The following is a 25,355-nucleotide window of genomic DNA, read 5'->3' as shown; positions in this document are numbered from 1 at the left end:
ACACGCTTGTCTTATCCATAGGTTTATAATTTATATTTAATAGCAAATATTGAGTACCTGCTTTACAAGTTGCGACCTACACGTGCTATTTTGTGTAAATATTTTTTGGTTTTCCTACTTTAATCAAGAAAAATCTTATATAATATTCAACTATTACTATTTTGGAACTGATTATAAGCTGAAAGAACAATTAATATATTTGCCAGGTTGAAAAAAAATCATACCAGGCATAGTGGTGCACACCTTTAATCCCAGCACTCAGGAGGCAGAGGGCAGGTGGATCTCCGTTTGAGGCCAGCCTGGTCTGAAGAATGAGTTCTAGGACAGCCAGGGCTACACAGAGAAACCCTGTCTCAAAAAACAAAAACAAAACAACAACAACAACAAAAGAGGCGCTGGTGCTCTTCTAGTGGACCTGGGTTCAATTCCTAGTACCCACATGGCAGCTCACCAGTATAATCCCAGGAGTTTCAATACCTTTGCACAGACATACCTGCAGGCAAAACGCCAATGCACATAAAATAAATTTTTAAAAATTTAGTGTATGTGGCAAGTAAAATTTTAATTGTTCCTAGCTAGAAACAAGCATACATTACACAGATATCATTGGTACACAGAAGCATATAGGATGAAGAAGGCTGTGTCAATCTCTCAACAACTCAGTTGACATACTGGTGACTAGCACTATCCATACATGGCTCACAACTCTTCCCTGTCCACCTCTGGCTCAGCATCTGGATGTTGGCTGATGGCTGACCTTGGTCTGGAGACTTTGGGGCTAAGATGGGGTGTCCGGTTCTTGAATAGACATGGTCTGCATGCACTCATTCAGTAGATCTTCTTCCTTTGTTCCTTCACTCGTGCATGGCTGAGAACCATCTGAAGAAATTGAAGGGAAAGGAGGAGTTTATAGTCTTCTGGAAATAAAATTTTTATTATATGTGTATGAGTGTTTTGCCTGCATGTGTGTCTATGTACTTATTCTGTGTGTGCGCGCACCTGGTCTCCACAGAGGGCAGAAGAGGGCCTCAGATTTGGAACAAGAGTGGTGGGTGCTGGGGATTGCAGGATCTCTGAAAGAGCAGCCAATGCTCTTAACCACCGAGCCTTATCTCCAGCCTCATTTACTTATTTTTTGAGACAGGGTTTTTGTAGCTCTGGCTAGCCTGTAACTTGATACCAAACTGGCCTCCTAGTCACAGAGATCCACCTGCCTTTGTACCCCGAGTGCTGGGATTAAAGGCATGTGCCAACATATATGACTGGATATAAAATTCTAAGCACACCTAAAAAAAAAAAAAAAAAAAAAAAAAAAAACAACAAAAAAGGCTCCAAAGCTACAGAGAAACCCTGTCTCAAAAAAAAAAAAAAAAATTCTAAACACCTTTAAAATGACCCAGCCTATTGAGCTTTTAGAAAGACAAATTCCCTACTGTTTTCAACTTAGGTATGTACCCCTCCTACTTGCCTCAGCCTTTCTTATAGTAGTCACAGCACTGTACTATAGCAGCTACTGCAGTAAACACTGTATTCCCACTGGTTTTAAAAGCCTTCTAGTGAAGGGAGTTAGGAGTTAAATAAAGTAGTCAGTAATGGCCGGGCGATGGTGGCGCACGCCTTTAATCCCAGCACTCGGGAGGCAGAGGCAGGCGGATCTCTGTGAGTTCGAGACCAGCCTGGTCTACAGAGCTAGTTCCAGGACAGGCTCCAAAGCCACAGGGAAACCCTGTCTCGAAAAACCAAAAAAAAAAAAAAAAAAAAAAAAAAGTAGTCAGTAATGTCTTCAGAGTCTCCATATTCCTTTAGTTCTTTCTCATGGCTTGAGGACCTCGACAGTGTTTCCTCTACTGGGGTCTCCCTAGCCTTTTAGAACAGACTTAACCTCCCTGCCTTTTCCCTTATGTCTTGTGATAGGGCTTTGCACATGGTAGGCAGACATCTAAAAAATACTTCTAAAGCTAGATATAATGACACAAGTCTATAATCCCAGCACTTGAAAGGCTGAGCAAGAAAGATCACAAATTCAGGGTTAGTCTGTGCTAGAGAGAGGGAGACTGTCTAAAACAAAACCAACAATGACAATAGTGACAAATCTTGGAGGACTAGGGGTATAGGTTCGTGTGAAGAGCATATACCCAGCACAGAAAAAGAACAGACCTGATTTTCACTCTTTGAGTAGTGTATTCTCCTTTTTTCCCTGGTTTTCAATATATGGTTTCTCTGTGTGTAGCTCTCATTGTTCTGGAACTCACTCTGTAGACCAGGCTGTCCTCAGATTCACAGAGATCCACCTGCCTCTGTCTCCTGAGTGCTGGGATTAAAGGTGTGCGCCACCATCACTGCCTAGCAAGTAGTTAATTCTTTTAAATAGAAGCATACACTATTTGATGTTTAGTTGGTTTGGTTTTTGAGATAAGGTATTACTGTATAGCTCTGGCTGTGTAGACCAGGCTGCCCTGAAACTCAGAGATTCCCTGTGTCTGTGCTGGGACTCAACTTACGTCATAATGTTGCCATGGTTAGTTTTTACTTGAAATGACGGATCTCATCACACTTGAAATTTTTAATCAAGACATAATTAAAATGATTATCTGATTTGGTATATTTTAAAGTGTTCAAAAGTGCAAGGCAGGCATGGTAATTCTACCCACTAGTACTTGGGAGGTGGAGGCAGAAGAATCAGGAGTTCTAGGTCCACCTGCGCTACATGAGACCATGTTTCAAAAACAAAAATCTTTTAACTCCATTTATATGTGTGTATGCCTGCTTAATTCCACATTTACCTGGTAGCAAGAGCAGTCCGCTTGGTCTTCTAAAACTCCTCAGTGACTTGCATCTTGTGTTCAATGCATATCCAATTTTTACCCTGTGACAAAGGGAAATATTTTAATTGAAGACACCAAAGTGACCACTGCTGGGGAACTCAGAAGAGTCTTCACTAGCTGCTGGCTTTACCAAAGGCCCTTCATTCTCCAGTCTCCTGGATTGCAGCATGTTATCACACAGTTTGAATACTAAAGCTTCTGTTGTTGTAAACTATAGATTTGTTATTTTGAGACACAAGTCTCATATAGTCCAGGCTTGCCTCAGATTCACTCAGTAGACCAAGATGCCCTTAAACTCCTGATCTTCCCAAGTACCGAGAGCACAGGCTTATGCCACTATGCCTGCTGACAGCAGCTTTTCTCCTCCTTCCTCCTGGCTTTATAGTCCTCCCCTTTGCGGGATCACTATGGGCTGCTTCTGGAGGTGTTCCATCATTTGGAGCCTGAATGAGAAGAGTAGACTATCTCTAGCTGACCCAGAACTTCTTTGTTTATTGTTTACGGTGTGTCTCAATATGGGTGCATGTATGGAGGTCAGAGGACAGCTTTGGGGACTCTGTTCCCTCCCCCTCCCCTGGGTTCTATGGCTCAAACACAGGTTGCTTTTACCTGCTGAACCATCTTGCCCTGATTTAAAAATGTTTTCAAATCTACTAATTATATTGTGAAGAAGACTGATACAGCTGGGTGTGGTAGCACACCTGTACTTCCAGCATGTGGGGAGCTGAGGCAAGAGGATTTCCATGAGCTTGAGGCATACCTGGGCTATTTGTCATGGCACAGAAACTCCAGCTCCCTGAAGTGTCATATCCCACTCATCTCAATAAAGAAGAAGTGGGGGGCTGGAGAGATGGCTCAGAGGTTAAGAGCATTGCCTGCTCTTCCAAAGGTCCTGAGTTCAATTCCCAGCAACCACATGGTGGCTCACAACCATCTGTAATGGGGCCTGGTGCCCTCTTCTGGTCTGCTAGCATACACACAAACAGAATATTGTATTCATAATAAATAAATAAATATTAAAGAAGAAGTGGCCCCTTCGTCTGAGTTTAGCAGAGTGAACATATAGGAAATAGGAGCTTTAATATCACCCAGGGGGATCCCCTTCAGACAGAACTAGGTTATCGTTTTTCCTTCTTAACCTCAAGAAACAGACCCTTCTTTGTGTCTCAGTGGCCGCCAGAGGGAATGGATGATCATTTCAGGTGCTGCAGCTGCAATGTTCCAAGAGTCCTCTCTCTCCAGGTGGTGTCGCCACGGAGTGCAGGGGGGATGCTGTTTCTGTGAGTAGCGGGAGCTGGTATGGCTCCTGTGATGTGTGAGGACACCTGTCATACAAACCACCTGTTAGGAGACCCTTTCATTTCTCATAAGAACTGACAAGAAACCAAGAGGAGGTGCACCTGCCTGGCTTTTGTGAACCATGACGAAACATATGTATGTACTGCCGCTTCATTAAGGTCCTCAGATAGCTGGAGTTACAGATCTTAGCGATGCTGCACAGGTAGCGCTTCTGGCCTGAGCTGAGTTCCGGATGCTGAAAGACAGAATGAGAGGTCTACTGACTGCTGTATTGTAGAAGGCTCACAGGTAAGCCCTAGAACCAGGAATATTAAACACACAGGGGCATCTTTCCTAAGGGACAGGTGTATAACCTGTGATTAATAGCCTAGTGACCTTTGCATTATCTGTGTGGCCAGGAAACACCAAATCCTCCCCAAGACCCTTATCAAAAAAGACCCTTGAGCCTCTTTCCTCAATTAATGTATAGTACTATCTCGTGCTTTGCAGAGTTTTGATGTAGTCATGCATTAAGTTTTGCTGTGTACACATGATTGAGTTCATTATCACCAGGAAGCTTTTCCCCAAATTGTGCTGTGCTTACCTGTGCCTAAAATAAACTACCTGAGGTCAAACTTTTGAAGCTTAAACCAACACCAGCTGCTGAGTTGTGTTGAACTGAACTGCCTTATCTGTCACAGACTGAAACTCTGCTGGCCTTGGTTCCCAAGACCCCCTCACTGTAGAACATATGTTAGCAGTCTTTTTACTGAAAGGATAGATGTTGAGGGTTGTCCCACTTCATCTAAATGGTTTTCACAAGCAAATTTAGCTGACTCAACTTTGCCAAAGGAGAAGAAAATGACCACTTATTTAAACATACAAATGGTTCTGGCTGCCATTCCACAGTAACGCAGATCTTGAAAGGAGGGGGCTGTGCTCTCTGTCTGCAAGCTTTAGAACCCCCACCTAGCTTCTCAAGTTGGATATCTTGCCCTTTTTAATCTATTTATTCATTTACCTATTTGTTTAATTTATTGTGCATGTGTTGGGGAGGTACTGGGAGTGGAGTCAGGGGACAACTTGCAGCTTTGGGTTGTCTTCTTTCACCGTGCAGGTCCCAGGAATACAACCCAGGTCCAGGCTTGTGTCAAGCACCTCTCCAAGCTGAACCTTCTCCCCGCCCTTGCTGTCTTACTATGTTGTTTTGAGAGACAAGATGGTACCTGAAAGCAGCTTAGTTTGCTTGGTCTCAACTAAAGATACATCTTTTCCTGGAGCAGAAGAGTATCTGCTGCCTCTGTGGACCATACTGTAAGTTAGTTTCCAACCTAAGTTTTTAAAAAAGTATGTGACTATATGTGGGTATGTGCACACAGAATGCAGAAAAGGGTGTCCAGTCCCCTGGAGTTGGAGTTACAGGTGGTTGTGAGCCTAGACATGGGTGCTAGGGCTGAACTCTGGTCCTCTTAATCACTCAACCATCTCCTCAGCCCCTAATTTTTTTTTAAAAAACATGGCTTCAAACATCCCATGCTGGCCCTGACCTTGAAATATAACAGAATGACCCTCAATTTCTGGTCCACCTGCCTCCATCTCCGGAAGACTGGGATTACAGGTGTGTGCCACCATGCCAGGTTTTATCATTTAATCTAATTTGACTGAGTGTACTTCCTTTTTAAAAGAAACATGTCCTTCCTTAAGATGCACAACTCAGCCAAGTGGTGGTGGCACATCCCTCTAATCCCAGCACTCAGGAGGCAGAGGTAGGCAGGTCTCTGAATTTAAAGAGAGTTCCAGGACAGCCAAGGCTACACAGTGAAACCCTGTCTTGCCCCCTCAAAGATGCAAAACTCAGTTATTGATGTATGTATACATACACCTAGAATTTACATTATTGAATAAGTCATTAATCCAAAGAGGAGTAGGAAAGTTGGCCAGAAGAACCTACCAGTCCACAGAAAGCTTTATTAGATCTCATTACAGATGATTGTGAGCCACCATGTGGTTGCTGGGACTTGAACTCAGGACCTTTGAAAGAGCAGGCAGTGCTCTTAACCTCTGAGCCATCTCTCCAGCCACCCTGGGTTGTCTTAAACTCCTGAGCTCAGGCCACCTTCCTGCCTCAACCTCCCCAGTAGCTAGGACTACAGACACAGGCCACCATACTTAGTTCTCACAGGTTTGATCATTAATGAAGAATAAAAATCAATAGTTCTGCCAGGCAGTGGTGGAACACGCCTTTAATCCCAGCACTCGGGAGGCGGAGGCAGAGACAGGTGGATCTCTGAGTTCCAGGCCAGCCTGGTCTACAGAGTGAGTTCCAGGACAGGCTCCAAAGTGATAGGGAATCTATAATCCTTGTAGTCATTCATGAATTTATTCAATATACTTACTGACTCTGCTTTGGGGATGGGTGAGTTTTGTTTCTGTTTTATTTGTTGTTGAAACAAGGTTTTACTATGTGGCCCTGGCTGGCTTCTGACTTTCTACATAGACCAGGCTGGCCTCAAACTCAGAGAAATTTACCTTCCTCTGCTTTCCCAGTGCTGGAATAAGGCCTGTGCTATCACATCAATTCTTTCTGAGGACATTTTTTTAAGCTTCAGGGAAAATACAATAGGCCAGGTAAGCTGAAAATTTCTGGCAACTGCCAGGAGGAGGGGGATGGAAAGAAAGTCAGGCCTTTCAAGTTAGGTATGAAAGTCAGAGAACCAGGGAGAAAGCCTAGAGTGCCAGGGACAGCATGCCTAGGCTTTGGCCAGTATCCAAAAGGAAGAGCTACAAGAAAAATGGAAGCAGACAGGCTTCACCGTCTTGCCTGACCACTGCTCTGCAGGAGGCTGCCTTCACACACAGACTCCTTGACAGTGTTCTGGATACACCATGTAGTCTTCTGGGCCTAAACTTCTATCTGAGTAGTTTATCTTCAGACACAAGTTCTGGATCTATAGCTTGGTGTAGATTACTTGGTTAGTATGCATGGTGCCCTGGGTTTAAGATTCAGCTTCCTTCAGAAACATTTCAGAGGCTGGCAATATGGCTTAGCAGGTAGAAGTGCTTGCTGCCAAGCCTGACTGCCTGAGTCTGCTCCCTAGGTGAAGGAGAGTACTGGTTCCCACAAGTTGTTCTCTGACCTTCACACAGACAACTATAGGTAAATTTTTACTTTAAATTCTAGTCTTACCTTTAGAAAAGATGAATCTGTCACTGATTTAGGTATATGAATTGTTTGGATTTGAGTGGTTTTCCATAACTCCTGCAGCTTGGCAATGTGTGAGTACACTCTGTGCCCCTCTTTGATTCTATCTGTAGACAAAGATCATTAATAATTATGAATATATATCTATATTTATACTTGTGAATATCCTGAAGCAGTTATACAAGTATTTTAAGTCAGATAGTTAAAATTTGAGGGAATGTATAATATGTATGCCCTTTATTTTTAGAGCACACAAACATCAGAAATGGACATGTCTCCAAAGATGTTAATACATAGCCAATAAACACTTTAAAAGATGCTCAAAAGCTGGGCAGCCATAACTGTTAGAGAAATTCTGTCTCAAAAAATGTTCAGAATCACTCATCAGCAGTTTAGTGCAAAGAAAAATAAGATGCAGGCCTGCAAGATGGCAACCTGAGTTCAATCCCTGGAATGTAAAATGGAAGGAGGGACGTTACTCCACAGAGCTATTCTCTGGCATTCCCTACACACACCTGTGCTACCAAGACCAGTAAATTACCTCCCCTTCCCCTGGAAAATTAGTAAGAGGCCTTGAGGAGATGATGTTTTTCTCTTAACTTCATCAAAAAAGAGGTATCTGAAAAGTGCTCCTTGTGAAATAGCTGTTGGTTTTGAAGCTGTTTGTGTAGAATTTCCCTTCAGTCCATGTGTAAACAACAGGTATGTCCTCTGCTTTCCAACCAATGCTAATTCTCAACACAGTTCTTTTAGAATTCATTGGTACTAAAAAAAATATTATAGAGTCAGGGTTACACACAGAAACCCTGTCTCAAAAACATTATAGATTAACATAAGAGAAAGAAGTGATCTTTGAAACTCTGAAAAGCGTTTCAAGTTTACTGAGGATGTTAAAGTCCATTCTTTAGGGCCACAGCTCAGTAGCTGTCTAGCATGCACAAAGCCCCACATTCAGTCTAGTGAAGTCTGTTTTACATTTGCGGATGTGTGAGGTGGGGAGAAAATGGGAAAGCAGGATGAAGTCAGAGAACAACTTAAAAGAATCGGTAGGTTCTGAGGGAACTGAAATCAGCTAGTCCATTTTGCCAGCCCTTTGAGCCTATTGTTAAAACTCCATTGTGTAATTAGTGTCAAGCAAACTGGCTTCTCTCAAGTCTGCAATCTACATGCATTACCTGCTTTATGCTGCTCACCAGTGCCTTTCGAATTCTGGTGATAAAAGCGTCCAGCTGACCTGTTAGAAAAGAACACACATAATATATAATCTGGCAGCTTGAGAGCCAGTGAAGACAGAAAGTCCAGTGACAGACAGCTCACGTGCTTTTTTACTTTTCCTGTTTCCATCAATGTCTTGCAAATTTTCTCCTAGGACGAGAGTGAGTGCATTACTGGGGGATAGCACCCAGGGCTCACAAATGCTAGGCAAGTGCTCTACCACTGAGCCATCGCCCCAGTCCCACTTTCATAGCTCCCCAGTCTAATTCTTACAGCGATACCAAGTGAGTAGTTTGGTTCCTGTACGCAGGATATCTTTCTTGTTCTTTGATAATTTCAGTACTGAAAAGAATAACTATTTTGTGCTGGAGCTACTAGTAAATTGAACCAGAACTGGCCTGTAACGTTTCCAATCTTGTATCGGTTCTTTTTACTTTTCTCAAAAAATTAAATTGCTTCCTGCAGTTTCTCAATAACTGTGAGTTCATTGAACCAACACACCTCCAAGCATTGTGAAGAACATGAAAGGCCGGGCGGTGGTGGCGCACGCCTTTAATCCCAGCACTCGGGAGGCAGAGGCAGGCGGATCTCTGTGAGTTCGAGACCAGCCTGGTCTACAAGAGCTAGTTCCAGGACAGGCTCCAAAACCACAGAGAAACCCTGTCTCGAAAAACCAAAAAAAAAAAAAAAAAAAAAAAAAAAGAACATGAAAGAATCTCACATTTCATCTTTAAGAAGTCTTAGCAGCAAATATATACATACGTATATATTTACAATGTACGTATGTACAATAAAATGTACATTTAATATGAATATATATTTAATAAATGTAAATATGTATTTCACAGCCATGAATTCAGCAAGCGCCATGGTTGTGAACCTATCTGAATCCCGGTCATCCTGCTGCTCTTGATTTTAAGGAAGCAAAAGTGGGGGACGGGGACAGGGAAGCATGATTAGCCGCCCTTAGCCTTGACATCAGAAGCCTACGGTCCTCTCTATCCAGGAAACAGTTAAAACCCGCCCAGGCCAGGAGTCATAGTCTACACCCGCCATCCCAACACTCCGAAGTGGAGCAGGAGAAGGAGTAGTTCAAGGCCAGCCTGAGCTACGTGACTGTGCATCAAGAAACCAATCCGCCAAACAAGTCAAGATCAACTTGCTAGCACACAGCTCCATCCGACAAAGAGGCTGCCAACGTCGCAGGGAGTGGATTGGTGGCGGGGCTGGGGGACTGGGAGCCGAGGGGCTGGGTCCTCGGCTCCCACTGGGTTCGCAAGGCCCTTTCCGGGGCTGAAAGCCCGAGCGGGTGACAGTTGCTGTCCTGCTCCTAGGACGCCTCGCAAGCCCTTCCCCTCGTTAGCAGAGTCCCGGCCTCACCAGGGGTCCCATCCTAAGAAGGGGTTCCCGGGCCTCACCCGTCGCCGTCTTCCGTCCTGGCCAATGCGGGCAGCTCAGCGGCTCCGGGATAACGGCTCGGCATCCCGTCGGTACGCGTGCGCCACGCCCGCTGTGAGGCCGTGTCCTCCGGCTCTACCCTCCGACCCTGCCCGAGCGGCTTCGGGACGGTGCCGAAGGCGACCCGAGCCCCTGGAGCTAGACCCGGGTTGGAGGAGGCCTCAGGTGACCAGGCTTCTGCGCCTTGGCATCTCTCCGTGACAGGGACGCGTCTGGGCAAGGTCACACACACGCTACCTGAAAGCAAAAGGCGTCTTCCTCCTCAGTATTCCAGACCCTCAGCGGATCTGCAAGTCTTGGGTTGTCACCCTAGGAGTCAAACCCAAGAACAGTGCGCCTGCCCTCGGGTGCTGAGCGTTATTCGCGATTCGCTATCACCTAGGCAACCAGCTTCGTCCGTGGACCAACCGACAACTGCCCGCAGCTCTCTTTGCGCACGCGTGAAACCTCGTTTTTTCTCAGGACGCGTTTTCAGGAGTTTTGGCTCTTGGGACGCTCCGTAGTCGGAGGTGTGGTACGTACCAGTGACGATCTGGGTCGTGATTGGCTTGTACCCAACGCCCCCGGAACTCAGGGGTCCTCGCGCGAAGGCTGAAGGGAGTGTGGCAGGCGGCAGAGAACCCGGCCGGCCGGAATGCCTCGGTACGCGCAGCTAGTTATGGGGCCCGCGGGCAGCGGGAAGGTGAGGCTCGAGGAGCTGCGGTTCGTGGGCGCTGGGGCCCCGGGGCACCCTGGGTAATTCGCTTCCGCTCTCTGCTTGTACTTTGTTTTTGTTGGGGGAGTAAAGGCAAGCGTTAGTAGTTACTGGGGACAGGAGAGATGGATGAGCGCGTAAGAACTTGTTCTGTTCCAGAGGACTCGAGTTCGGGTCCCTGCACCCACACACAGTTGTCACTCCAGCCCCAGGCCTCTGCGAACGGTGCATCCATGTGCACGTGCCCACACACAATAGACTTTTAAAATAATAACAGTATTAGGATACTTTTGCTCCAGGAACTGCTCTGGCCGTCCCAAGTGTTCTCATAACCACTCCGTGAGTTTGGGCCTATACTCATTCTACAGATTAAAGAAAACGAGATACGGTTAGTTCTGGCCAGAATTTGAGTCCATTGTTGTCTAATTTCAGATCAGGCCCTCTGCCACACACCCAGAATAGGGTCTTGTTCGTCACTGTTAGTCAGAAGTTTGAGCGTTGGGTTCCATCGCAGCCCTGGGAGGTGGGAGGGGAGAGTTGGGTTATGGATTTCTGAGGTATGTCTCCCTTGTGTGCACTGCCCAAAGAGACCGGAAGAGGGTGTCGCTTGCAGAAATCCCAGATCTTCAACAAGAGCAGCAAGTGCCCCTAAACACTCAGCCATCTCTGCAGTTCACAAAGGATGTGTATTGCAGCTTTTTCAAGACAGGGTTTCTCTGTAGCTTTTGGAGCCCGTCCTGGAACTAGCTCTTGTAGACCAGGCTGACTTCGAACTGCCTCTGCCTCCCGAGTGCTGGAATTAAAGGCGTGCGCCGCCACCGCCCTGCAGTATTGCAGGTTTTCATTCTTTGTGTGTGTGTGTGTGTGTTAGGTATTTTGTTGTTGTTTGTTTCTGAAACAGTCTCACTAGCTTTTAACTGGCCTGGAACTCATTGTGTAGCCCATGGTATCTATCTAGTCTCCAACTCAGAGATATGCCTCAAGTGCAGGGATTAAAGTTGTGCACAACTATTCCCAGCCCCTAGGCAACAGCATTAGTAAGGCTGTAGCAGTGGTGTGCTTTTGACCCCAACACTTGGGAAACAGAAGTCAGGAGAATCTTGAGTTTGAGGCCAATCTGAGCAACACAGCAAGAAAGACCCTGTCTCCAAGAGAAAAAAAAAATATATAGTTTTCTGATTGGCTGACCAGTGATTAGGGTGGGCTATTAGAATAGGAAAATGAACAGCAGATGCTGAGGCCTCCAACGGTGGAGTCAGGGGCTTGATAAACACAGCATGCCTCCTGCCCTGAGTAGGCTTCCCACGTAGATTCCAGAAGTGCAGAACGCGGGGGTGCACACCTCGAGTCCCATCACTCGGGAGGCAGAGGCAAGTGGATCTCTTAAGTTTGAGGACAGCCTGGTCTACAGAGCGAGGCAGAACAACACCTTCCACAAGTGGGGCTGAGTAGCACATGCCTATTACCCAGCACTGGGGGCGTGGGTCAAGAGGAAAATTGTAGGTAACATAGGCTGGGATCTAGCTTGGTGGTAGGCGCTTGCCTGTTACTGACAAGGCCCTGAGTTCAGTCCCCAGCACTGTAAACAACAACAACAATAAGTTTAAAAAAGTTGAGTTTGATTGTTTTTGAAGACAAATTCTTCCTGTGTAGTCCACGCTGGCCTTAAACTCATGGTCCGCTTGCCTCAACTTCCTTTGTTCTGGGATATAGGAAGGCACCCCCATGTCTGGAAAAAGTTACTTAGAATTTTATAGTTACCTTCATATTATGAGGAATATACTCATAATTGTTTTTTATTTTTAATTGTGATACAGTGTTTCCTTGTTTTGTTTTCTTTTGAAATAGGGTTTCTCTGTGTAGCATGACTATCCTAGAACTTGCTTTGTAGACAGGCTGGCCTCGAACTCAGAGATCCATCTGCCTCCGCCTCCTGAGTGCTGGACAGTGTTTCCTTGGATAGATCTATTAAGGGAATAATCATAGGGACACTAAACACAGTAGAAAAGGCAAAGATAATGATCACATACCAAGTTTGGGGAATTCCCAGTGTCCATGGAGATCTTGTGTTACTTGAGTATTTAATAAACCCATGGTTCTGAGTACCAGAGACGTACATAGCACTCCACAGAGCCTGTAATCTAGGAGGTGGATAGCTGACCTGTCAATCACAGTACATTTTGATGTGTGAAGGGGTTGTATCAGTCAGAGAACAGGTGTCAAGAGGGAAGCATGGTGGAGATCATTTGTATAACCTGAGTTGATTTGGGGGCTGTGTTAAAGCTCCCTAAGCCTGAGCCTCACCTTGATCTATAGCTCTGCTTTCACTGCCTTCCCATGGCTTTCCCCAAAGGTGCAGCTTTGTCCTGTGTGGATACTGCCCCAAAGAATGGAGAAGTCCCTGGGGTGTGGAGGTGGCACCATACTGCCCTCTGTGCTAACCACCCCCCTTGTCACATTACAGAGCACCTACTGTTCCACCATGGTTCAGCACTGTGAAGCCCTCAACCGCTCTGTCCAGGTGGTCAACCTGGACCCTGCAGCAGAGCACTTCAGCTACCCTGTGATGGCTGGTAAGTCCTGGCAGAGCCTCCTGCAGTGAAACGGCCAGTTACTCTCGGGCTCAGCCCTGGTTTCATGATGAGGGAGATGAAGCCAAGGGTCATTTGGTGATGGGTATCCGTGGGTGTGGGTGTGATGACGTCCTTTCTTGCTCTTTGCTGTGAGACTTAAAGGTGAGTGGGCTCCTGCCTTTCTGCTTTTCCCTGTTGTCCCTTTTTTACTTATGCTGGTAAGACCAGGGTAATACGGTTTGTATGCAGCAAACAGCACCAATGCTAGCTTAAATGAAAAGGTGAGCTCAGGGCTGGGGGTGTGGCTCGGTGGTATAATCCTTGCCTGGGGTAATGTAGCCTTGGGTTTGAGCACCACAGAAAACTAAATGAGGTGGTGCATGTTTGCAACCTCAGTGCTCAGTAAAACAAACCAAAAAAAAATTTTTTTTATTAAAAAAAATAAGTAACTGGGCTTGGCGGTGGTGGCACACGCCTTTAATCCTAGCACTTGGGAGGCAGAAGTAGATAGATCTTAGTGAGTTCTAGGCCAGCTTGGTCCAGGACAGCCAGGACTGTTATAGAGAGAAACCCTGTCTTGAAAAAAACAAACAAAACAAAACAAAAAAATCAGTAACTTTAGGCAGGTGGTGGTGGTGCATACCTTTAATCCCAGCATTCAGGAGACAAAGGCAGACAATCTCTGTGAGTTCAAAAGGAGACCTGGTCTACAGAGTTCCAGAACATCAAAACTGATATTACACAGAGAAACCCTGGGTGGGGGAGGGGATGACAAACCAATAGTAAACCTCATTCAAGTAGAAACTGCTCATTTAGATGGAAGACGCAAATATTTGGGCTAGCAGCAGTCTAGGCACATTGAACCCCAGGATGGGTGACCTCATCTTGGGAGGGGTTTGTTAGAGAAGAGGAAGTGAGCTGAGCCCTGAAGGTCTGTGTTCTTTGGAGGCTGTTAGAGGAGTTGGCCTCAGTGAGATGTGAGGAAGGTGCAGCTTCTGAAGGGACAGAGGGAAGTTCTCAAGAAAGAGGTGTGGTTCACGTTAGGTCTGAGCAGTTGTGTAACACAGTGACGCCTGTTAGATGTGGGGACATGGTGACAGCGGTAGCTCTGACAGAATCAGCAGTGGGACTGCAGGCAGGTGGGAATGGACTGGAGAGTGAAGTTGAGGGGCCACTGTGGACAATGCCACACAAGTTTTGTTTTTGCTTGAGTTTTGAAATAGAGTCTCATGTAGCTGGAACTTCCCTCAAACTCCTCATATAGCCAAGGATGATGTACTTCTGAACTTCCTGCCTTTACCTATGGATTGCTGGGGTTACAGGCTTGAGCCGAGGGTGTGGTCATGAGGACAGTGTGGATTCTAGTATGTGGAGGAACAGGCTGAGAAGGGGGTGGAAACCACCTTGTCATCTCTCTAGAGAGAGAGGGAGAGGGAAAGACAGATTTGCTTCAGGATCCCGTGAGTGGAAGCACTGAGGCTGCGCCAAGTGAAAAGATGTGTCAGAAGGGCCTGGGGCCCCAGGAGCCCCGGAGGAAACTGAGAAGAGAGGCCAGCTTCCTGTATGTTTTACTTTGATCTCAAAATGAGTGAGAACTGTTTGTATGCTGAGGTATTTAATACCTTTCTGTAGGTAAGTCACACAGTTCCCATCCTTCCACTCAGGGTGAATGCGCGCTGGAGTTAACTAGCTTCTTTGGATCATCGAGTTAAGAGATAGCACTTGACTTCATTTTAGCTTCCTTCTTGACATAGTTAATACTTAGCTGAATGGTCAACATTTGAAGGACAGAGAAGAGAAAGTATGCAGAAAAATCAGTCAAATCGTGGCCCACCAATCAAATCTGATCCTTTGGGCAGCCAGTGTTACTGGTTTCTGATGTGTTACTCCATGAAGCAACTTGTGCATCTAAAACCCAGCCTGAGTGGACAGTATTTAATATGTTTGCAGTGAGCTTCTGTGGTTTTTTTTTTTTTAAACATTTATTTATTTATTAAGTATACAGTATTCTGTCTGCTTGCATGCCTGCAGGCCAGAAGACGGCATCAGACCTCATTACAGATGGTTGTGAGCCACCATGTGGTTGCTGGGAATTGAACTCAGGACCTCTGGAAGAGCAGGCGGTGCTCTTAACCTCTGAGCCATTTCTCCAGCCCGAGCTTCTGTGTTTTGTTATTTGCCTTGAAAAAGGACCTAACTGTATGGATCCTCTTAACTCACTCTCCAAGAGCAAAGATTATTCTGGACCATCACAATCAGCTTTTTTCTTCCAGCACACCCATTTTTTACAGGAAGCTCTATGCTTTGAGTTTTTTACTTAATGATACAGCCGGGAGATTATATTATAGCAATGACTAAAGAGCTTCCCCTTAAAGCAGGGCATGGTGGTGCACGATATTAATCCCAGCACTTAAGAGGCAGAGACAGATAAATCTGTGGGAGTCTGAGGCCAGCCTGGTCTACAGAGTGAGTTCCAGGATAGCCAGAGCTACATAGTGAGACCCAGTCTCAAAAACCTAAACACACAAAAAAGAGCTTCTCCTCCACTTTCTTTTTTTTTTTTTTTTTTTTTTGGATTTTTCGAGACAGGGTTTCTCCTTAGCTTTTTGGTTCCTGTCCTGGAACTAGCTCTTGTAGTCCAGGCTGGCCTCGAACTCACAGAGATCCGCCTGCCTCTGCCTCCCGAGTGCTGGGATTAAAGGCGTGCCGCCACCACTGCCCGGTTTCTCCTCCCCTTTCTCTGTGTGCATAGTGTTACTTCTGTGCAGTAATTTATTTGCTCAGTCAGATGTCTTGCTCTCACCCCACCTATTCCTTTGAGGAGTAGGGTCTCCAGCTGAACCTGGAGCCCTGGCAGCTCTCCCTCCTCTACCCTACAGCACTGGAGTTACAGACATGTGGCTATGCCCAGCTTTTTTCACGGGTGCTAGAGATTCACACTCAGGTCCTCATGCTTGTGCACCAAGCACTCTTAGTCATGGAGTGTCTTCTCAGCCCCACACGTGAGTTCTTATATACCTGTTAGTCACTTCTAGAGAAGATAGTTTTCCAAGTGGGATACTCATTCTGGTCCCTGCCTGGCTCTCTAGACATCCGGGAACTGATCGAGGTGGACGATGTGATGGAGGATGATTCTCTGCGGTTTGGTCCCAACGGAGGATTGGTATTCTGCATGGAGTACTTTGCCAACAACTTTGACTGGCTGGAAAACTGCCTGGGACACGTTGAAGATGATTACATCCTTTTTGACTGTCCAGGTATGTCAACCACTTGAATATGCTGTCTGCCCTGAAGCTGTGATGGCCTGTCCTCGTCGGGACTGCCCTGAGGGAGCCTGGGCCAGAGCCATGGAGCTTAGGGTCCCATGGCAAGCAAGCAAGATAAAAGACATGCCATGGTTAATATTTGTGGCAGGGACTCACAAAAGGAACACAGGCTGTTCTGCAGAAGAAGTGTTCAGGAGGCTACTGAGACAGCTGTGCAGGCAGAAGGCTAAAGACAAGAAGCAGTAGGTAGATTGGAGGTCGAGTGGCTGGGGCACAGTGGGCAGAAGTGTTGTGAGGTGAAACTGGTGAGGGGTAGGGAATGCCACAGCTTCTGAAGGGTGAGTGTGAACTTACCTTGCTCACCTGTGGCTTTCACTTGCTTTCTTTTTCTTGCTTTTAATCAAACACATGGACTCCACAGAAAAGTGTTTGGGAAGCCTGGCAGTGGTGGCGCATGCCTTTAACCCCAGCACTTGGGAGGCCGGAGGCAGAGGCAGGCGGATCTCTGTGAGTTCAAGGCCTGCCTGGTCTACAAGAGCTAGTTCCAGGACAGGCTCCAAAGCCACAGAGAAACCCTGTCTCGAAAAACCAAAACAACAACAACAAAAAATAAAAGTGTGTGTGTGTGTGTTATGGGTGTGAATATTCCCAGACTACATGCCCCTTGTACTTGGATTTTTATTTTTCTGTACTAGAGTTGAACCAGGGCTGGCTCATGTCAGGGAGGCAGTCTGCCACAGGTTCTCATCCCTGATCCCAGCACTGGCAAAAGCTGAGGTGTTAAAATTAGTACTCTGCTCGATGTTTTCTTGGTGACCATACCTTAGGTTTTATGGTTGTCCTGGGAGTCTGTAAGGCCCCTTACCAGCTGAGTGCAGGGCATGGAGAGGGGCTCAGAGGTTAAGGGCACTTACTCATCCTGAGGACCCGAGTTTGGTTCCCAACACCTGTATTGGGTGGCTTACAACTTGTATTTCTTCCACTCTGACACCCTGTTCCTAGCCTCCACATTCACCTCAAAGACCTGACATGCAGACAAATCAAAATATAAAACTCTTTCAGGAAAAAAGATGCAGAAAAAACAAAACTTAATGCAGAGTCTGTGGGGACGGCACGGTCACAGGTCACAGAGTACTTGGCTAGCCTATTCAAGGCCGCAGTCCAGTCCCTAGCACACAGACAAGACAAAAACACCTGGATGTCGCAGCAGGATCTGTCTTCCTTCTCTCTTCAGTACTGGAGATTGAACCAAGGGCTCACACACAGTAGGCATGCATCAGAGCACTGTGTGCCGCTTCCCCTTTACACCATCTCTGCTTCATCCTGTGTGGACATGTGCTGCGGTAACCAGGAGCATCCCATGTGTTCACGTGCTGCAGTAACTGGGAGCTTCGCGTATGTCCATGAGCTGCAGTAATTGGGAATATCCCATGTGTCCATGAGCTGTAGTAACTGGGAGCATCCCATGTGTGGATGTGCTGCAATAACCAGTTACTGCATTCTGGTGCTCTCCCTACAGGTCAGATCGAGCTGTACACACATCTGCCTGTGATGAAGCAGCTGGTCCAGCAGCTTGAACAGTGGGAATTTCGAGTGTGCGGAGTATTCCTTGTTGATTCTCAGTTCATGGTGGAATCTTTCAAGGTCTGAGGATGAATCTCTTGTAGACTTTTCAGTCCTGGGTAGAAAGCAAGTGTCAGTCTCTGCCCATTCTGTGTGAGTCTGTACATTTCATAGGCTATTCCATTTATCTAGTGTCTCCAGTGGTCAGATTATTATGTGAATATATACTTACTTAGAAAGTAGATTTGAACTGGATTTGGTGGTGCACGCCTTTAATCCCAGCACTTAGGAGACAGAGGCAGGAGGATCTCCTTGAGTTCCAGGCCAGCCAGAGCTGTCTGTCTCAAATATATATATATATCATTTGAAAGAACTGCTTATGAAATAAAAATTGAGGCAAATGGGCACTGTATTAGATAGCGTATTTTAAAATATTAAGCTAGGGGGAAGATAGGACTGGGAGGAGAAACTAGTTGGGATATAATATATGCGAGAATAATAATAATAATATTATGGAGAGATGGCTCAGCTGTTTTAGAGCACTGGCTGCTCTTCCAGAGGTTCAATTTCCAGCAGCTACATGGTCGCTCACAACCATCCATAATGAGATCTGATGCCCTTTTCTGGCATGCAGGCATATATGCAGGCAGAAAACTGTATACATAATAAATGATATTAAGAAAAGAAAAATCTTGTCTTGAAAGAACATGACATATGTCTGTGTATATATGTGTGTATGTGTGTGTGTGTATATATATATATATTTATATGTAAAAATACTGAAGTGCAGTTCGAGGCCAGCCTGGTCTACAAGAGCTAGTTCCAGGACAGGCTCCAAAACCACACTGAAACCCTGTCTCAAAAAAAACTAAAAAAAAAAAAAAAAAATACTGAAGTGGGTATGTGGTTCATGCCTGCAATCCCAGTATTCAGAAGGCTGAGGCAGGAGGGTTGCTGCAAGTTCAGGACCAGCCTTGTCTACAGAGTAAGACAGTATCTCAAATATAAAGATTAAAATAAACAGAAAAATCTGTTTTTAATTTCTAAGAATCTTTTGTCCAGTTTAGGAATTATAGACTTTCTCAGTAGTCCTGAGGGGTGTTTGTGGGGTAAAAAAGGCTAATATCATGGTCAAAGTCAAGAAATGTGGTCAGGGGCTGGAGAGATGGCTCAGTAGTTAAGAGAACTGACTGCTCTTCCAGAGGACCTGGGTTCAATTCCAGCACCCACATAGTGGCTCATAGCTGTCCGTAACTCCAGTTTCAGGAGGCCCAACACCACCTTCAGGCAAAATACCAATGCACATAAAATAAAAAAGTAAATTTAAAAGAAGAAATGTCATTAGTGTAGATTGATTCCTTGATAGATTTGGGATACAGTCTTTCTGAGTAGCAAAGACTGGCCCAGAACTCGCTCTCCTGTTCAGCTGGGATTAAAGGTCTGCCACACCCCTCTGGTCAAGTAGATGAGGTCACATCTTCCCTGACTCCTTTGGGGCCAAGGCTCCACCACCTTTTTAGCAAGCAAGATAAGTATCCTGCATCGTGTGCTAATGTCCTTCCAGTATGTCCTTGTCGGCACTAATTCATAGCTTCTGCTCGCTTTTCTTCTGCAGTTTATTTCTGGCATCCTGGCGGCTCTCAGTGCCATGATTTCTCTAGAAATCCCACAAGTTAACATCATGACGAAGATGGACCTGCTGAGTAAGAAAGCCAAAAAGGAAATTGAGAAGTGAGTTCAGGGCAGTCTGTCTTGTCCCCAGGGCTTTCTGTATGGGATGAGCCTTCTGTCCATCAAGACAGGTCCCAGGGTGCCAGTCTCTTCTCTCATGTAGTCCTCCCTTCCTTGTCTCTCTCTTCACCTTTATAGGTTTCTCGATCCAGACATGTACTCTCTGCTAGAAGATTCAACAGGTGATTTAAGAAGCCAAAAATTCAAGAAACTGACAAAAGCTGTGTGTGGCTTGGTAAGCTTCGGCGGTGGTTTCTTCAGATCTTCTCTAATGGCTCCTCAGGCTTCTGTCCATGGCCAGCTAGTGTCAACCGTGTGGGCAACACAGTTCAACTTTGTTCCCTGCAGAAAGCAGGAGGGTGGGGAGGAACTTGACTTGTTAGTTCAGACCCTTTGACAACTCAGAACTGTTTGAGCGTTCACACTTCACCACTTCAGGTGACTGAGGAATTGAAATAGGTACCAGTGAAACCACTTCTGGTTACCTAGTAACCTGTTATGTGCCAGCAGGTTAGAAGTCAGAAAGATCAGTATCGGGGTCCATTTGGGGTACCAGCCCCTCAGAACTCTACAGACTCGAGTGGGGCGCTACAGCCAGTGAAGGAAAATAACCAAGGGGATCTGAGGGGAAAAACAACAACTCACACGCAATTTCTCCTCAGCCTGTCTTTGTTCTCACTTACTTGTCCTCTCTTCTCAGTCCTAACTGTCATAATTTCTTAGCTCTAATTCTCTGTCTCAATTCTTTTTTTTTTTTTTTTAAAGATTTATTTATTTATTATGTATACAACATTCTGCCTTGATGTATGCCCGCACGCCAGAGGAGAGCGCCAGATCTCAGTACAGATGGTTGTGAGCCACCATGTGGTTGCTGGGAATTGAACTCATGACCTCTGGAAGAGCAGCCAGTGCTCTTAACCTCTGAGCCATCTCTCCAGCCCCCTCTGTCTCAATTCTAATTCCAATTCTCTGCTACATCCTCCTTCATTTTCTTTTTTTTTTTTTTTTTTGGTTTTTTGAGACAGGGTTTCTCTGTGGTTTTTGGAGCCTCTCCTGGAACTAGCTCTTGTAGACCAGGCTGGTCTCGAACTCACAGTGATCCGCCTGCCTCTGCCTCCCGAGTGCTGGGATTAAAGGCGTGCGCCACCACCACCCGGCTCTCCTTCATTTTCTTATCTCTGCTAATTTTGGGGATGCTTCTCCAACTTCTGTTCCAGTTTCTGTCCTCTCTTTGTTCTTACCCAGCTATAAAGACCCACAAAATCTTAGAGGCATAGAGAGTAATCAGGTAACTTATATAGACAGACAAGGGAAGTTTATGGCCCTTGATCCATTAGCACATTCTTCCAAATGTAGCAGTCTCTGAGGGCCTTTTAGGTCTGATTTTTATTCCTATTGCTCTAAGCTGTTGAAACAAAGAGGACACCCAAGCCTCTAAATTGTCACATCCTTGGCTTGATGCCTATCAGAGTCACCACTGGAGGTTTGTTTTCCTCTGGGCTGTGGGTAGATGGTTAATTGTTTTTCCTGAGAGTAAGACACAAGCATCTTTACATCTCCTGGACTAAAGTCATCAGTAAACTGAGGTGAAGGTGAGGTGAGGAGTTAGGAATCTTTTATTTCAAGATTAGTTTTGGGTCATTGCTTTTCTTATTGATTAGTGAGGTAAAAACCAGGGCACGCTTACTTTTTCTTTCTATCTGAGCAGCTCTGAATCAACAGCTTTGGGTATGTAGTAATTCTATGTCTTTGGATATCTGGGAATGTCTTAAATGGAATACATTTAACTGAACCCTAAATACTGACCAGATGTGTATCAGTAAAGAAATTGCAGGAAGGCAGATCTCATTTACACTGAAGAAAGGAACAGAAACCTGGTAGTGGGAAGCAGGTTTCTTGGCTTTGTGACTGTTTTCACACATAACTAGGGGTTGTAGTCAGTAAACCCCAAATGCAAAGGGGAAATTTTGCCCAGTAAATGATCAAATAGTGTTGAACTGTGGGAGATAAATCCCAAATTTCTAACAGATGGGGATAAGCTACAGAGAAATCTACAGTGAGAAACAGCCACTTTATTCACAAGGCAGTAATTCCAACATGCCTTGCATCTAATTCCTCCAAACAAAGCTCTTGGCTCTGATGGGTTGACCTTGTGAAATGATGCTGATTAGTTACTGAATAGTTCTAGCTCTCCCTTTCCTAGTTCAGTGCATTTGTGGATTTGTTTGTTTACTTGTTTCTTACATTTATTTATTTGTGTGTGCGTACACGCATATATACCAGGAAGACAAGCTTTGGGAGTTGATTCTTCCCTTCTATCATGTGGATTCTAAGGATGAACTCAGGTTGTCAGGCTTGGCAGCAAGCACTCTTACCCACTGAGCTGAGCCCTCCAGCCAGAGCACTTTGTTTTTGTTTGTCGAGGCCTTGTTTCTCTGTAACAGTCCTAGCTGTCTTGGAATTTGCTGGTTAGAACTGGCTGACCTTGAACTCACCGACTTCGCCGCCTTCCAAGTGCTGGGATTAAAGGAGTGGCCACCACCACCCAGCCAGCTCTTATGCTTTTAATGGGAAGTATAAATGATTATAAAACACAGACCTAGAGCTGGGAGGTGGTAGCCCACACCTTTAATGGGGGTGTGTGGGGGGGGGGGGGGGCAGAAGCAGGCAGATCACTGAGTTCAAGGCCAGCTTGATCTACAGAGTAAGTTCCAGGACAGCCAGAGATACACAGAGAAACCCTCTGAAAAACAAAATAAAAAAACACCACAGATCCAGGATGGCAGTTGTATGCTGCACCCCCTGAAAGTGACTCTCTCTTGAACCCCACACCCTAGATCGACGACTACAGCATGGTTCGGTTTCTGCCATACGATCAGTCGGACGAGGAGAGCATGAACATTGTGCTCCAGCACATCGACTTTGCCATTCAGTATGGCGAGGACTTGGAGTTTAAGGAGCCAAAGGTATTTTGGGATTCGGGATGTGAACTCTCTTGAGGTGTGTGTATGTCCTAGAGGAGGGGATTCATTTTCTGTTCTGTATGTCTTTTGTGTCAGGAACAGGAAGAAGAGTCTTCCTCCATGTTTGATGAGTATTTTCAGGAACGGCAGAACGAGTGAGGTTGACTGCACGGTGACCATCTGATTGTGGCTGTAGGAATGCATTTCTGGAGGAGGTGACTGGAAGCTGCTGCTTGTTTTAATGTAAACAACGCTGGACCCTCCCCGCAGTGAGCCTGGATTGTGCTTGGAGCTTTGAAACCATTACTCTTTCTTTTTCTTTTTCTTTTTTTTTTTTTTTTTGGTTTTTTGGTTTTTCGAGACAGGGTTTCTCTGTAGCTTTGGAACCTGTCCTGGAACTAGCTCTTGTAGACCAGGCTGGCTTCAAACTCATAGAGATCCACCTGCCTCTGCCTCCCAAGTGCTGGGACTAAAGGCGTCCGAAACCACTACTCTTTTAAGAGGTTCTATTCTGATTTTGGATTTAAAAAAAAATCAAAGTAGCAATTGATGCACAAAGACTTGTATATAATATAAATCAACCGATCCACACACATATATCTCGTGTGTGTGTGTGTGTGTGAGAGAGAGAGAGAGAGATTGAGAGAGTGTGTCTAACTTTATTTTTACGGTTGGATTTTTGGTTTTTGAGGGGTTTTCTTTTGATTAATTTGTTTCTGGAGAGAAACAATTATTGTAACAAAACCATATATCTCCATCCAAATTAAAAAACTGAAAAGGTATACATAAATCTTATTTTCCCAAATCAAACATGTATTATTTATATAATTAAAAATTAAAACTGTTTTGAATATGTGTGTATGAATGTATGTGTTGGAAAGAAACGGGTCCTCCCTTTTTGGTATTTTTTTGAGACAGGGTTTCTCTATGTAGCCCTGGCTGTCCAGGAACTTGCTGGACAGCAAGGCTGACCTTGAACTCAATGATCTGCCTGCCTCTGCCTCCCAAGTGCTGGGATTAAAAGCGTGCACTGCACTCTACCTACCACACCTAACCAGAAAAGCTTTTAAACAGGCTAATTTCCCCAAAGGTCAAAATGTAGGCATGACTGTTTAGAAATCTCGTGTGTATCTGTGCAGGCATGGTGGCTCGTGCCTGAAGTCCCAGCATTCAGGAATTGAAGTAGGAGGATTACCTTGAGACCAAGTCCAATCTGGGCCACTTAGTGAGACCCTGTTTCAATAAATAAATAAACAGATTTTGTTTGTAGTCTCTGAGAATTTAAAAGCTTAGATACTCTGTAGTGATATTTCTTTCTTTTTTTTTTTTTTTTTTTTTTTTTTGTGGTTTTTTGAGACAAGGTTTCTTGTGGCTTTGGAGCCTGTCCTGAAACTAGCTCTTGTAGACCAGGCTGGTCTTGAACTCAGAGAGATCCGCCTGCCTCTGCCTCCCGAGTTCATTTGTACTTTAATAAGTAAAGCTTACCTGAAAATCAGGAGTAAAACAGCTGCACTGATAAGCCTTACAGTCCAGACAGTGGTGGTGCACATCATTAATCCCATTAGCCATACTAGTTAGCCATAGAGGCTGGGTGGTAGTGGTGCATGCCTTTAATCCCAGCCCTAGAGAGGAATGTAAGACTCAAGGAGACAGCTCTCACACACAGTCTCATTCTGAGATTCCTGGAGGCACCATCGCCATTTTGGACTGAGGTAGAGGTAAGAGCCAGTGGCTGGCTCTTTTGCTTTTCTGACCTTCAGGTTGAACCCCAATTATCTATCTCTGGCTTCTTATTAATCGTGCTACAATATGCCTTGCATAGTGCATACCCTAAATCAGACGAAATAATTTTTTCTTTTAACTTACTGCCACATTGAATTGTGTTCAGCTTTTCAGAACCCTTTGGCGGCAGGTGTGAAGAAGGTCATGGGGAGCAGCCAGCTGGAAGGTTTTGCTCTAGCATCCCTCAAAGGTCAAACTCTGGCAGAGTGAGGCTGAATCTCATTAAGTCCTGTTAGACTTTACATTACAGAGCATTTTACATCATTTCTTTTGTTGAGTCCTCACAATTAGGTCCAAGGGTTCTCTGGTTATTTGGTGACCCGTCTTCCTGCTGATGCTAATTAATCCCTCATAGAAATGTAATTTAGGGCATGCCATTGGTGGTGTACGCCTTTAATCCCAGCACTCAGGAGGCAGAGGCAGGAAGAGGTGAGTTCAAAACCAGCTTGGTCTACAGAGCTAGTTTCAGGACAATCAGTGCTACACAGTGAGACTCTCAAAAAAATTATATAAGGTTTATGTCAGTGGTGGGTTTGTCTTCATCTTTGCAGACATGAGGCATCACTCTGGCCCTTATGATGCAATTGGTTTTCATGGCCACTTAATCCTTGCTATGGAAGACCTGTGGGAATGATACAGGACACACATTTAGTGGATGACAGGTCAAGGTGTAGGTCCTTTTCTGCCCTTTACCCCCATGGTGCTCCCTGACTGTCTCAATGTGACAAGGAAAATAGAGACATCACAAGTATGTCAGGCGATGGTGGCACACGCCTTTTATTCCAGCACTTGGGAGGCAGAGGCA

At 45.3% G+C, this 25,355-nt stretch overlaps 2 protein-coding genes across 3 annotated transcripts; one reads left to right on the top strand and one right to left on the bottom strand.

Annotated features, from left to right (window-relative positions):
• Window positions 1-374: 374 nt before the first annotated feature.
• On the bottom strand, window positions 375-10,425 carry Fam216a (family with sequence similarity 216 member A). Its single transcript, XM_041648257.1, has 7 exons — window positions 9,939-10,425; window positions 8,481-8,539; window positions 7,291-7,412; window positions 4,230-4,359; window positions 3,979-4,150; window positions 2,784-2,866; window positions 375-879 (listed from the first exon to the last, which is right to left on the bottom strand). Exons 1-7 carry the CDS (start codon window positions 10,001-10,003, stop codon window positions 779-781), a joined length of 732 nt encoding a protein of 243 aa, XP_041504191.1. The 5' UTR covers window positions 10,004-10,425; the 3' UTR covers window positions 375-778.
• A 122-nt stretch (window positions 10,426-10,547) lies between these two features.
• On the top strand, window positions 10,548-23,619 carry Gpn3 (GPN-loop GTPase 3). 2 transcript variants are annotated; one of them, XM_041648621.1, is made up of 8 exons: window positions 10,548-10,620; window positions 13,137-13,245; window positions 16,335-16,502; window positions 18,031-18,155; window positions 19,690-19,805; window positions 19,944-20,040; window positions 22,643-22,771; window positions 22,865-23,619. In XM_041648621.1, exons 2-8 carry the CDS (start codon window positions 13,155-13,157, stop codon window positions 22,925-22,927), a joined length of 789 nt encoding a protein of 262 aa, XP_041504555.1. In that variant the 5' UTR covers window positions 10,548-10,620; window positions 13,137-13,154; the 3' UTR covers window positions 22,928-23,619. The 2 variants fall into 2 exon arrangements, with proteins under 2 accessions (XP_041504555.1, XP_041504554.1); XM_041648620.1 differs by having other exon boundaries at window positions 10,548-10,660.
• The last annotated feature ends 1,736 nt before the right edge of the window (window positions 23,620-25,355 follow it).

Source organism: Microtus oregoni, unplaced genomic scaffold (assembly GCF_018167655.1).
Source record: "Microtus oregoni isolate MIOR12 unplaced genomic scaffold, Mior012 000003F_ref0000135, whole genome shotgun sequence".
Classification (NCBI taxonomy): domain Eukaryota; kingdom Metazoa; phylum Chordata; class Mammalia; order Rodentia; family Cricetidae; genus Microtus; species Microtus oregoni.
The sequence above is the reverse complement of the archived record's forward strand: the minus strand, read 5'-3'. Positions and strand labels throughout refer to the sequence as shown.